This window comes from Rhinoderma darwinii, chromosome 8 (assembly GCF_050947455.1).
Source record: "Rhinoderma darwinii isolate aRhiDar2 chromosome 8, aRhiDar2.hap1, whole genome shotgun sequence".
Taxonomy (NCBI): Eukaryota; Metazoa; Chordata; class Amphibia; order Anura; family Rhinodermatidae; genus Rhinoderma; species Rhinoderma darwinii.
This window is the reverse complement of record NC_134694.1, coordinates 105,532,700-105,546,796: the sequence shown is the minus strand read 5'-3', so window position 1 is coordinate 105,546,796 and position 14,097 is coordinate 105,532,700. Positions and strand designations below refer to the sequence as shown.

Below are 14,097 nucleotides of genomic sequence, written 5' to 3'. Positions count from 1 at the left end.
AGGGAAGCGGGTATGTCTCGGAGAAGGTTTGGCCAGGATGGAGCTATTTATTTTCTTTACAACCATTTTACAGAACTTCACATTGAAGCCAGAGACACAACTCACAGATGAAGATATCAAACCTCTAATGGCTGGTTTTGCAAATGTTCCTAAATTTTATCGGATATCATTTGTCCCCAGAATTTAATTTTATATACAGATTATATGTAAGGTTACTATATGATCTTTTGGGTAAATGGGTCATGCAAATAAGTCATAAAAGAAAATAACACACAAATCAGTTCTGTTTATTATCTAAAGTAATAGATTTTTCAATATATCATGTGTAATGTAACATAAGATTTTCTGCTTGTGCTGGTAGGGCTATCTTCACATTGTCACCAGAGACTCCGTCAGCACTGCAAATTTAACAGAACGTATAGCGCTGCTAGTGTATCTAATGCCAATCTAAGTAAAAGAGGTAGTTGGAGTGAATTTCGCCAAATGTATTACATTTAATACTTTTGGCACATTGTGAACTTTTTGACAGGCAGAAAATAAAATCTACTCCTGCTATGAGCAGGCATAGATCTGCGCCAATGCAAACCATTTTGATTTTATACAATACATATTTTATACACAACATAAAACAATGCTGATATTGTTACAGTTTTTTAATCGGGGCGGTACTGGGTCTGGTAAGGCCAAGTGGTATTGTTAACTAATAGTTGTTCCGGCGATCATGTGATCGCTGGGACCAGTAGACGCTGCCACTGTGTCTATTGTATAAACAGTGCTGATTGAGCGATTTGTATGCACAGATCAAAAAGGCATAAACAATAAAAAAATATTTTTGTCTCCTCTAATGGGCACCCAACCTGCGACTTCATGATTCTGTGCAGCCACTCTTCTGCAAAAAATCCCTTTAACAGCCACTGTAAAAACACAGCGTGCGGGGTTAAAGAGCACATACTATAAAAATGAATCACCTATAAATATAATCCCTGAATTGTAGAAATAAAAACCTATCCTGGTCATGTGATGAACCCACCGATACTCGTAAAATTTCAAGACAAAGCTCTGATATTCCCCCGCCGACACAAAAGATTTTCTTGTATGAGTTTGTATATAGGGAGAACTATCAATCACAGTGAGTGGGCGGGTGGAGCAGGACTCACAGGCTTTCTCTATGACTCCTGGCAGCAGTAAAACAGCTTTTTACATAAAAATACTGAATGAATAAGTGATAATGCATATTTCATGATTATTTAGCAAAATATCTGTATGAGTGAACTACAGTTTATATTTTGAAATGCAACTTAATACAAAACAGAAAAATAAACATTTTACTATAGAGTATTTCATAAATTTTTTCTGACTCTGAATGTCTTCTTATTATTATGGCGCATGCGCAGTACAACCTTTACTGTCCCTGTTCTGATCGGGAACAGTAAATCAATGTAAGGAGGGAGGGAGGGGGGTTGAACTGGGGAACAACGACAGAGCATTTTGGAGAAACGATGACACCCTCGTTGCTCCAAAATGCTAATTTCCATAAACTGGATAAAACTATTTTCTCTGCAAAGGAGGCACTCTTGACAAAAAGGTAATATACACGTTAGTTTCAGGTTAGCCTACTCTATAATACCCTGTTGCTAGTTTTTGCCTCATCTAACGGATGGATGTTGGCGTGTTGGCCGAGAAAAAACATCAGAGAACAAACACCCTGCAACTATTGCTGGAAGAACACAAGCTGGTGGCGGCAGCGTTATGGTCTGGGGAATTTTTTCATGGCATTCTCTGGGCCACTCATCCATGTGGAAGGCACTCTGACATAATTTGGGTATGAATCCATCGTTACAGATCACGTCCACCCATACATGCTGATTGTCTTCCCTGGGGCAGATGGAATCTTCCAGCAGGACAACGCGACATGTCACACGGCTAGAAATGTCCAACAGTAGTTGGAAGAGCACGACCAAGATTTCCAAGTACTTCCCCGGCCCCCTAATTCACCAGACTTGAACCCAATTGGGCATCTGTGGGACCACCTCGATCGTCTTGTTCGTTCTATGGATCCTATCCCACGCACCCGCCAGCAAATGTGGGATGCTCTGCAGCCAGCATGGCGCCAGATACCGGAGACAACCTACCAGCACCTTATTGAGTCACTCCCAGCCCGTCTAGCTGCTGTCCGTGCTGCACACGGCGGTTACACTGGATGTTAGCTGGTGGTCATAATAATGTGACTCGACTGTGTAATACAACACATATAATAAAGATCATTTACTTTACTATTTTAATTATTTTCGTGTAGTAAGTGTTGAATATCTTTTTAAAGTGAAATTTCGTCACAAATGTGCCTGGGTTATGTCTCTTCTCCCACCCACGAAATCTTATTTACCTTGATTCCACCTTATTGTAGATGTGCAATGTTCCAAGTGGTCAATTACATTTTATTATTATGAGGACTGAGGAGGCTATGAGTCTTCATAGAGAATAGTTCCACTGCTGAAAACTGTATTATTGAGGTACTACAGTCCATAAATTTCCAAAACAGTGGACTCAAGGCAAATAAGACTTTGATGGTGGGATAAAGGCCTTAGGCTATGTTCACACAGAGTATTTTGCAGGAGGAATTTCCTCCAGCAAAATCAGTTCAGGTTTTACCTGAGCGGTTTTTTACAAGTGGACGCGGTTTTTGACGCGGTTTTTGACGCGGTTTTTTAAAGACATCCCACAGGAAAAGGCTGTACTTCCCAAGAGGGAAAAAACTCCTCCCAGTCTTCACAATCGCCATTACACACAGTGTTGTTGGAGAAACAGAACAGCTATGGACCAAAATGAAGAGCAGCGCAGCAGTGTGGCATTACCACAGCCACGAGTAAAGGTGAGGAGGCGTGAGATGCGCCTCATCATGAAGGTGTTGATCAACGTCGTGCGTCGACGTCGCTTGCGTCAGGTAAGTTTTTACAAACACTTTTTCTACGCTGCATTATCAAATGTTAGACAAAGCATTCATTTCTGTTCAACGCTTCATTTTTTTCAGGAGGAAGAGCGACGCAGAGAACGGCACCGTCGGTACTGGGTACACCCCATAAATGAACTTCGGCCACAGAGGGGACATATTGGACATCTCTACGCAGAACTGCGATGGTGAGATTTGTTTGATTTTGCAGTTGCAATTATAAAAATATGTGAAGAGCGAATTATGATCATGTCCATTGTAGTAATAGATGATGTGATTCCACGGCATCATGGATGCCATGGTAACTACCATGGGGTACACTGCATGAGGGTGCCCGTGCCGTCCTCCAACACCGGCCCCCCCATGCCTGTAGATGCCGCTAGCATCTGATATGGCCACACTACATTGAATAGTATGTGCTTCCTTGGACGCATATACTATTGAACAGTATGGTATAGCAGGGAGGAATCTCCCTGCTCTGCCATAGGCTAGAGGACATCTTTGTACTGCATCTTTATCATGTGCAGAGAATGGATCCCAGCATTTTAGCGGCGTGATGCCATCACCGCATCACGCCGGTCTATGCAAGGATCCCGTTGGTCTTAATGTTGTGGATCAGCTTAGTTGATTGCCTAGATGAGTATTAAATATTTTTCGTTTTTTTTTGGGTGGCGTGGCTGTATGTCGCTATCTACAGTGGTATCTGTATGGCACTATCTACAAGGGGTAGTTGGGTGTTGCTATCCACAAGTGGGTTGTGACACTGTCTACTCCAGGGGGGGGGCTGTTATTTATGTTTGGCAGGGCTGAATGTGAAAACTACATTAAATATAACTTACAAATGCTTAATCCATACTTTTTTTTTTTAATTTACAGCTATCCTGAGAAGTTTTTTGATTTGATCAGATTGACAATAACTGCATTCGATCGACTGGATGAAATCCTGCAGTGCCATTTGATGCGCCAGGACACCACCATGAGGAAGGCCATCTCTCCTACGCATAGGCTGCTAATCACATTGCGGTGAGTTTCAAAAGAAAACAAAAAAAAACTTGTGTGTTTTGCCTTCTTGACCATCGATTCAATGTGTATATTACTGTGTATGGTCAAGATAGGCTTGTATATACGCGATTGATCCTTGGTCTAATTTTATTCTTTCTCTCTCTCTTTTTCAGATTTTTGGCAACTGGGGAGAGTTACGCATCTCTGCACCTGCAATTCCGGGTTGGTAAATCTACCATCTGCGGAATTGTGAGTAGTACATGCCACGTGATCTGGCAGCACTTACAGCCGATTTCGATGCCCAGTCCGACCCAGGAGACTTGGTTGCGGGCAGCAGCAGGCTTTCAGTCTGTGGCCAATTTCCCAAACTGCATAGGCGCCGTCGACGGTAAGCACATACGTGTGAAGCAGCCACCGCACTCAGGATCACATTACTTCAATTACAAGAAGTACTTTTCTGTGGTCCTGATGGCGGTGGCTGACTCCTCGTATAAGTTTGTTGCTATTGAAGTCGGCGCCTATGGCAGTACTGGGGACTCCCGGGCGCTACTGACATCGACATTCGGCCAGCGAGTGCTGGTAGATCAGGTGACTCTGCCCCCTCCAAGACCTCTTCCGGGTACCACGCATCCATTCCCTTTCGTCATGGTAGGGGATGAGGCTTTTCCGCTGATGACCAACCTGCTGCGCCCATACCCACGAAGGGGACTGGATGCCCAGAAGAGAGTCTTCAACATGAGGCTGAGCCGGGCACGACGCTTCGTGGAGTGTACCTTCGGGATCATGAGTAGTAAGTGGAGGGTCTTCAACTGTGCAATGCAGTTGGATCCCGGAACAGTTGACATGGTTATTAAAGCTGCCTGTGTGCTCCACAACTATGCTCGGGACTATGACAGTTTGGACATTGGCGAGGAGCAACAGGCAGCTTTTCGTGACATATTGTTTTTTTGGCCGTTCATCCAACCGTGCTGTACAGGTGAGAGATGGCTTTGCGGACTACTTTATGAGTCCCGAAGGTGCCGTGCCCTGGCAATTTGCATGTCTCAGCGAAGAGCAGCCTGTCCAGGATTGATGTTTCTCCTCGTGGGTCCCATCCAATCTCTCAGCATCCAGCCTGCTATCAAGTTTCTTCTTCCGGCTTTGGGTCCTGTCGATTACTTAGACTTTGATGTGAAGGCCTTGTATACTTTATTAAAAGTTAATTTTTGTTTGTAATACATGTGTTGTGTTTTTTTTTTCTGTTACGTTTCTATGAAGGCCTTGTCCACACGTAACAGAATTTGTTCAGCAATAGCAGCAGACTTTCCGCTGCAGAATTTCTGTGGACTTACCACATTAGAAATTGGCGTGCCGTGGCCAAAAAAATAGACCATGCACGTCAAGTTCGGCTTTCATTATTTTGGGCAGTGTGTGTATGCGATTTGTTCAATCTCATACACTTTGCTGCTACTGTATTCAGATGCGTATTTCCCATCCACATTTCTGTGTGGCAAATACGCAGCAATTCGGATACGTGTGGACAAAGTCTTTTCTGTCTGACCAGGACACTGTACAGTTGTGTTGTTGCTGAAATGTACCTTATGCTTCGTTCACATCTGAGCAGACACAAAGTGACACCGTCAGAAAACAGAGGTTTCCGTCTCCATCACTATTAATTGAAAAGGTGACGGAGCCGATGCATGTGGTTTACGTTTGGCTCATTTGTGCACAACATCAGTCATTCAATGCACAAAAGAGCTAAATGTAAACCACAGGCACCGGCTCCGTCACCATATCAATCAAAGTTGATGCAGACGGAAACCTCTGTTTTATGACGGTGTCACTTTGTATCTATTTATAGTCCCGTTCAGAGGGAAATCTCCCATGGAAATTAAGAACGGGACCCCAATACAGATCTGAAGGAAGGAAACCTAAATAGAGTGGATTAAGCATAATGTCATGTTTTCACATGAGGGACATTTATGAGCTATCCGCTAGATATGTCATTAATGTCATGACAGATGCCGTTTCCAGGTCTTGTACGCACACCTTACATTTATGACATATTCCGTAGATGTATCGTAAATGTGTCTCGTGTGAAAACATTAAAAACACAATTTAACGTTAAAATAAATACACACACACACACACACAATGTAACGAAATAATTAAATAAAACTTTATTACAAAACAAGTAATATCAAAAAGCAACGGATCCCTTACCATAATTTACCGCAATTTTAAACTTGGCAACAAAAAAAAAACATGGGCAACGTCACCCAGAGGTGAACTACAAATTGTAATACCGGGGTGGTGTGGTGGGGTTTGAGCACGAAGGATGTTGTCCAGTGCTGCGAGGGTGGTAAGAGTCAAATGTTTGGTAACATTGTCGGTCAGCATTGGGCTGGGGAGGAGCGGGGTAAGTGGTATACTGGGGTTGGCTGTGGGTGGCGGTGGTGGGCGCGCCCGAAAGTTGAGTCATATGGAGCTGTATGTCCTGCCGGAAATGGCTAAGAAAAACACAGAGTTCCGGCAGGGAGGGGGCGTTACAGAAGTCTGCCGCCACGGCGTGACAAAAGGCAATAAAATGATCTTGCCTATCTGTTGGCATCTTGCGGCAGGAAGATGCCAACGCGTACCCAAAAAAATCAAATTTGTCATCGCCGTCCACCCTCTGGATAAGGGAGATGGCCTCGGACTCCGCAACCAATTGCCTGTCCCTTACCCGGGGGGTCCTTCTGCGCACCCGCGTGGAAGAGGTGCTGGTAGGGGGGGCGGGATCACTGACCTGGGTGGCCACAGGGGGGGCCTCACACTGAGACACTGTCAAGGGTGAGGAGATAGGTGTCTCATCACCCAGCGGCATGTCTGTGGCCACCAAGTATCCCGCAAGATGATCTTCCCCCTCCGCTTCATGCTGGCTCGATGTTGAAGGAGTGGGTTCCCTCTCTATCTGCTGCTGCTCATCTTGGGTGGCAGGGGCCTCTGGCTCGTGAAAATTGCCAGCAGTTCTGTTGAAAAAAAAAACCATTAAGTACCTAGGAGAATTGGTTTGGGAAATTAAAACATAGGCATTAATACAGGAAAAAACAAAGAATTGGATCCAGCGAAGAGTCTGTTAGGTTCCGTTAAAATATAGGAATCTTCTTCCAAGTTTTAATGAGGCAAAGGATAAAACATGTGCAATGAAATGTGAAAAATCCCCAAACATGCAATAGAGGGATAAACAGCAAATGGAGCGGTGCCTACGCGTTTCTGACGCTGACTGCGTCCTTAGTCATGGCTGACTAATTTAGTCACAATTTTGTTAATCAGAGAAATAAATTATTCTGTTTCCTTCCATGTTTAAAGCAGCTCTCCAGAATTAGGAGCATCCACCACAGTTCTCAGGTTCCGACCCCTGAGAATACTACAGTACCTTGACTGGACCCACCTACACACCATTTTTTTTATTGTCCTAATGCATTTAAGTTGTGTTTTTTTTATGAATGCTTGTACACTACAGAAAGTTAAGAAACAACAGTATAGCTAAATTATCAAAGTACAAAACGAGCCAGTATCTATCCCATGGTCATGGACAAGTCATATTAATCCACCCATGAAGTCTTTCTACTCCTCTCAGTGCCAAAATCTCTGATGTCAAACTCCAAAATTGAACTGTTTTAGACACAAAACCCCATGTTCTAATCTCTTCAACTAAATTGACAATATATTGTCCTGGAAAATCCAGATTTTAGATGTAGTGATCATTATTACAACCATATATAGCTGTATAAAAGATGACTACCTTGCAACTTTTAAAGACATCTATTGAGCTTTAGTTCCACACGGAGTGTTTTCAGCCGTTTTTCGGGCAGTAAACGTTCCGAAAAATGGCTAAATAATTGGAAAGCAGAAAGCCTCCAAACATCTGCCCATTGATTTCAATGGGAAAAATGGTGTGTTCTGTTCCGACGGGGCATTTTTTACGCGGTCATTTTTCAAAACGGCCGCGAAAAAGAAGTGCATATCACTTCTTCAGACGTTTTTGGAGCCGTATTTCATAGACCCTATAGAAAAACAGCTCCAAAAACGGGCGTCAAAAACGCCGCAAAAAACGTGGGTTTGATTAAAAAAGGTCTGACAATCTGGAGCTGTTTTCCCTTGAAAACAGCTCCGTATTTTCAGACTTTTTTTATTTTGTGTGGGCACATACCCTAATAGGCATAGTGGTGCCATAGAGAATGTGTTATAGAGAAAGAAACTTTTTGCTTTCTCTAGATATTGAACATATTTGTTGCTTGCCCGGGACAAGCAGTGAGGCTCATCTAATGACACCATGTTCTCAAAATGCGTCCAATCCCAATGCCGAAAACACAAAAAATTATCTTAAAACTATGCAAATTGCAACCAGAGTCCTGCCATGACTTTGCCAGTGCAGGTAAGCAACAAATCAGGTGTTGTTTACATGACCCCACTATACTTTGTTCCTTAGCCACCCACTGCCTTAAGATGCTACTTCACTGATTGATAAAACGTGACCCCCCTTACCCCTCGTGGTCCACCTCTTTGGAATAAGGACACACTTGTCCATTTCTCCATGCTGTGCAGCTGGTTTCTGGGTTTAGCAGGATCAGTGGTGGATTAAGTAGACCATAGGCCCTGGGCTGTTACCCAAACTTGGGCCCCTCTTCTCAACCGCCACCCTGCCGCGCAACTATTGCTAACACTACCTTTTTGCGCAAGCATTAACAAATTGGTATTACGATTCCCCTTTCCAGGTCTGTGTCTCTACATACTGACAGTATCACACTGTGCAGGGACACATCCTCCTGACAAGGGGAATGGTAACACCAATTATTCTATCAGTCCTGGACTGCACAAAGACTTTATGTGGAATACAAGGATTTCCTGTAATATACATGTCCGGAGAGGTGACAGATTCTCTACAAATCCAGTGACTCACAGGTGACGACATCTCAGATGCAAGTAGTTTTTTTTCCTCTTTTCTTCAGAAAAGCTCATGGCGACTTCTCCCGGCCATGACCCATTTCTGCAGCCCCTAAATATAATATCACCATGCACTGCTCCCCTGAATATAATTGTGTCACATACTGTAAAGTAAAGTACCACATACACAGTGCCCCCTGTAGATAGCGCCAACCCCCCATGTAGATAGCACCACACACACACACATACACACACACACACACCTGTAGATAGCGCCACACACACCCACTTGTAGATAGCGCCACACACACCACCCCCTCTAGATAGCGCTACACCCCCCCTGTAGATAGCGCCACACACACAACTCCCTGTAGATAGCGCCACACACACAAGCCCCTCTAGATAGCGCTACACACACAGCCCCCTATAGATAGAGCCACACAGCACTCCCCCTTGTATATAGTGCCACACAGCGCTCCCCCTTATATATAGTGCCACACAGCGCTCCCCCCTTTGTATATAGTGCTACACAGCATCGCTACACTGTTGCCCTGGGATGACATTTTACCCATATGACTGCTGCAGTCTGTGATTGGCTGCAGCGGTCACATGGGGTGAAACGTCATCCCAGGAGGCCGGCTCGGACGAAGAAACAGAAATCTGGGCAAGTATAAGATTTTTATTTATTTATTCTAAATTGCGTTTTTACTTAACATCTGTTATTTGTTGCGGGTTTTACCTCCCCTTTGAATTAAATGGGGAAAACCCAAAACAAAGAAGCAGCGTTTACGCAAATACAATCGACATGCTGCATATTAAAAAACCGCACCGTGGGTTAATTTCTAAGCTTTTTTTTTCCACTTATCATTTACGCAGCGTGTGGATGAGAATTGTTCACATCTAATCGACTCTGCTGCTACTGTATTAGAGCTTGTCCGCACTTAACGGAATTGCTGCGTATTTTCCGCCCGGAAAATACGCAGAATACAGTCGCAGCAAAGTGAGTGAGGTTTAACAAATCTCATCCAGGCGCTGTATAAAATTTCCGACCAGAAATTTTGTCCTGCAGTGTGTATTTTTCGTGCCGCAGCATGTAAATTCCTGCTGCGCAAAGTGGATGAATTGTTGCGTTTTTCAGAGGAGATGTCACCATCTCCCAACACAGCAGCAGCAAAAACGCAGGAAATGGTGCGGAATTGCTGCAGAAATATATATATATATATATATATTATATATACACACACATACTATATATATATATATATATATATATATATATATATATATATACTTATAATCCAAAAATCAGGCAGAACTAAATTTTTGGATTCTACTACAGCAGGTCTGTTAGCCCTGACCTGGGCAGGTCGGCACCCACCTACGATTTATAAGGCTGTGCGGCTGACATTGTATTTGGACTTTTATATATATATATATATATATATATATATATATATATATATATACATACATACACACACACTATATATACATACACATACACACACACACACTCTCTATATACACACACACACTAAGCACACACACAAACGCTATATATATATATATATATATATATATATACATACATACATACATACACACACACACATTATATATATATATATATACACACACACATACAAACACTATATATACACACACACCATATATGCACATACACACACACTATATACACACACACAAACGCTATATATACATACATACACAAACATGTACACATCGCAGACACACGAATATGCACATTATACACATATAAAGTACACATTGTAAACACACACGCATTTACCTTTTATGTAGGATATTTGTGAAGGGCGTTCACAGTGGCGTATTAAGTAGACCTCAGGCCCTGGGCTGTTACCCAAACTTCGGCCACCTCTTCTCCACCACCGCCCTGCCACGCCATAACTATTGTTAACACTACCTTTTTGTGCAAGCATTAACAAATGCGTGTTACTATTCCCCCTGTCAGAGGGATGTGTCGTGACATACTGACAGTATCACACTGTGCAGGGACACATCCTCTTGACAAGGGGAATGGTAACACACATTTGTCTGTTAGTCCTGGACTGCACAAAGACATTTTGTGAAATAGAAAATTTCCCTTTAATAAACATGTCAGGAGAGGTGACAGATAGTGCTACACAGCAATCCCTCTGTGTATATTGCCACATAGCACCCCTCCCCCAAAAAATATTGTACTTACCTTGCCCCGTTCCCGTGACGGACAGATTGCTGCTCAGCCCTGTGGGCGGGACGCTTGTGCAGACCAGCATGATGCAGTACATCCCAGCACCTTATAGGCTGCAGGCCTAGCGTGGACTGCAGCCTATAGTATTAATTTGTATCTGCATCCTGATGACGCAGATATAAGTGAATGTGGCTGTCGCTAGCACTGGGTGCCAGCGATCCCACCGGGCATGAGGGGGCCCGACCGCCCTTATGATGATCAGCCACTGGGTACTACTACTTTGCCCAATTCACCTGAATGGCACTAAGTTCCACTTTTCTTCACAGCTCCTGGACAAGAGGAGTGTAACATCCACTGGGTATGTGGACCCACTGGGCTACTCTGCCGTAACGGAGTAACTGCTGGCCAGACAGGTATAGGACAGTTAATGGTAGATGGTACCTTGATAGCAGGCTGGTGCCGGATTACTGGAGGCAGGCCGATGCGGGATTACTGGAAGCAGGCTTGTGCCGGATAGCTGGAAGCTGGCTCGTGCTGGATTATTGGAAGCAGGACTGGTCATGGACACTGGACTCAAGATACAGGACTGAACCCGGATACAGGATAGCCACGGACACAGGTTTCTGCGAACAGGCTACGGAACCTTCGCAGGCTAACACTGGGTTAGAAACAGCAGCTGTATCGTGCGCTAACACCTGAATCCGTCAGGTCTGCACAACTGACGAGTTCAGTGACAGCGGGTCCTGCATGTCTCAGACACGCAGGTTCCACCTATAATCGATCACATCAAAGTCATTAACAGCTCGATCCTGCGTGTCAGAGAAACGCAGGACCCGCTGACACTGAACCTGTCAGTCCCGCTGCTCTGACGGATTCAGGATTCAGCGCTAAATACAGCTGCTATGTATGCAGGATGCCAAGCAGCTGTATCTCAAAAAGTAAAAATAATTTTTAACAAAATGTAATTACAAAGTTGCACCAAACACACTGATAGACATTTTTTTATTTTTTTTTATTTTTTTTTATCAAAGGTGTACATAGCCTTTAAGTGCAAAAGATACATATCAAAAGATACAAAAAAGTAAACTGACATAAAGTATAAAAGCAGCTGAGTATTCACCTGGCTTATCTGGGGAGAGCCCGCTGTTGTACAACACCCAGAAGTTCCATTCAGAGTAGCACAGGGGTCCTGGACAAATACAGTTCTGTAACGCACAGGGGTCCTGGACACGTACAGTTCTGTAACGCGCAGGGGTCCTGGACACGTACAGTTCTATATGAGCTCTGCTTTCTTTGTGTATCCAATGTTTCTTATTAGCCTGACGGTTCCTAGTTTCCGCATACACAACCCATGGAAAATCGGCAGATTATAGAAGTTTCAATTTTACCCAATTTTATATAGTATACATTCTTTCTCTGAGCACTTACTCTTAGATGTTTATAACATCTTCGTGCTATGGTATATGTTTGCAACAATATTAGCTCAAAGTAGTAGAACTAACAATAATTAACTCCTTGCTTACAACAAAAAAAAACTTTATTTGCTAAAACACGAATACCGCTTGTAATATTCATGAGAAGCGACTAATAAACACAATAAACACTTTTAAGTCAACGTGGGACAAATGACATCTGGTATGGGATGGGAACATTGGCAAAACCGGTCATTCTGGGGTATATGTCGGAGTCTGTGAACTGTGTCTGTGATGTCAGCACGAAATTCTGAAGAATGGATGTAAAGTAAAGGAAGAGCTCCATGCGGGCCAAACTTTCTCCAAGGCATAATCTTTTTCCTATATGGAGGAAGGAAAATCAAAATTAAAATATCCAAACCTCAGACTAGACCCCAAAATGAATTCAGACCAGACCCCTAAAACACTCAGACCCCAAACCAGAAACCTGCCGATCCCCAAAGACATACATATACGGCATTGTTCATTAAAATGGGTAATATTGTCACGCTATGCGAGTGGTACACTAGTTTTTCTCCCCTGTGCAGAGAGAATCTCATTTATTAACAAGGTGCACGCCAGGTATGGACTAAAACTACAATAGTTGGCAAAAATTATCAACAAAAATGTATCGCACGTCTCTGAAGCCCACATACTTTTTCCAACACATTGACACGTGTCCAAAAAATTGCCACAGATGGTTTATAAATTTGGCATTCGGACCAAAGGCCATATTTTTTTTTTACTGGTATGAATACATTGTTAAATCTGCCCTAATGTCTTAGAGTATTTGTGGACTATGCTAGAATGGATATGATGACAAGAGGTATGAGCATGATTCCAGAAGTCCATTATTTCTCCTCAAAAATGCAAATTTTTTAATTCTTCATCTTACCTAGAGAAAATGGTACAAAGGCCTCATTTTTCTTGAAATTTCCTTCATTATCCAAGAAATGGTTAGGATTAAATTTTTCGGGGGTAGCGAAACATGTAGTATCTTCCAGTACAGAACACAGCAAAGCACAGACCCCAGTACCCTAGCACAGGAAAATAGAGTCATGAACTTGTAACTGTCATATCATATAGCTATTGGAATCTAAAATTCAAGGTCAGTCATCCCAGACTACAAGATCCAATATTAATTGTCTGGGAATCTATAATCAAGCTGATGATTGTCCACAGAAATGTATACTAAATGGATGAGGCAATAATCAGAGGCGTAGCTTGTATCTCCCGGGTCCTAATGCAAAATCTTTACCAGGGCCCCTACCTACCATGTGCTATATATAGTACTGGTGTCCTCTGCTGGTAAAAGAGAAGTCTTTGGTATCCCTCTGGCCCTCGGGCCTGGCTGCTAACTATGCTCCCCTTATAGCTATTCCCTTGGCAAAATTACCTCATGTGATACACAGATTTATAATTTTGTCAAATCATAATCCTTAAAGAGGACCTGTCACTGGGTCATATAAGTTGAACTGGTTAAATGACCTGAATAGCACTGTATCCCTGATTCCAGCGCCAGCTTTTTTTCTTCCCTTGGCCCCCCGTTCCATGGATATGGCCCACTGTTATGATGG

The 14,097-nt window shown here is 43.1% G+C and overlaps 1 protein-coding gene across 4 annotated transcripts in view; it reads left to right on the top strand.

Moving 5' to 3' along the window:
- LOC142659737 (cytochrome P450 2G1-like) overlaps positions 1–14,097 on the top strand; it is a 45,612-nt gene that overhangs the window by 13,682 nt on the left and 17,833 nt on the right. The window contains exon 9 of one of the 4 annotated variants that reach the window (XM_075836162.1): positions 3–845. The exons of the other annotated variants lie outside the window; for them this stretch is intronic. Within the exon in view, the coding sequence (XP_075692277.1) occupies positions 3–187 (185 nt within the window). The 3' untranslated portion in view covers positions 188–845. Of the gene's footprint in view, positions 1–2; positions 846–14,097 lie in introns of those variants that run through there. 4 annotated transcript variants of the gene reach the window in all.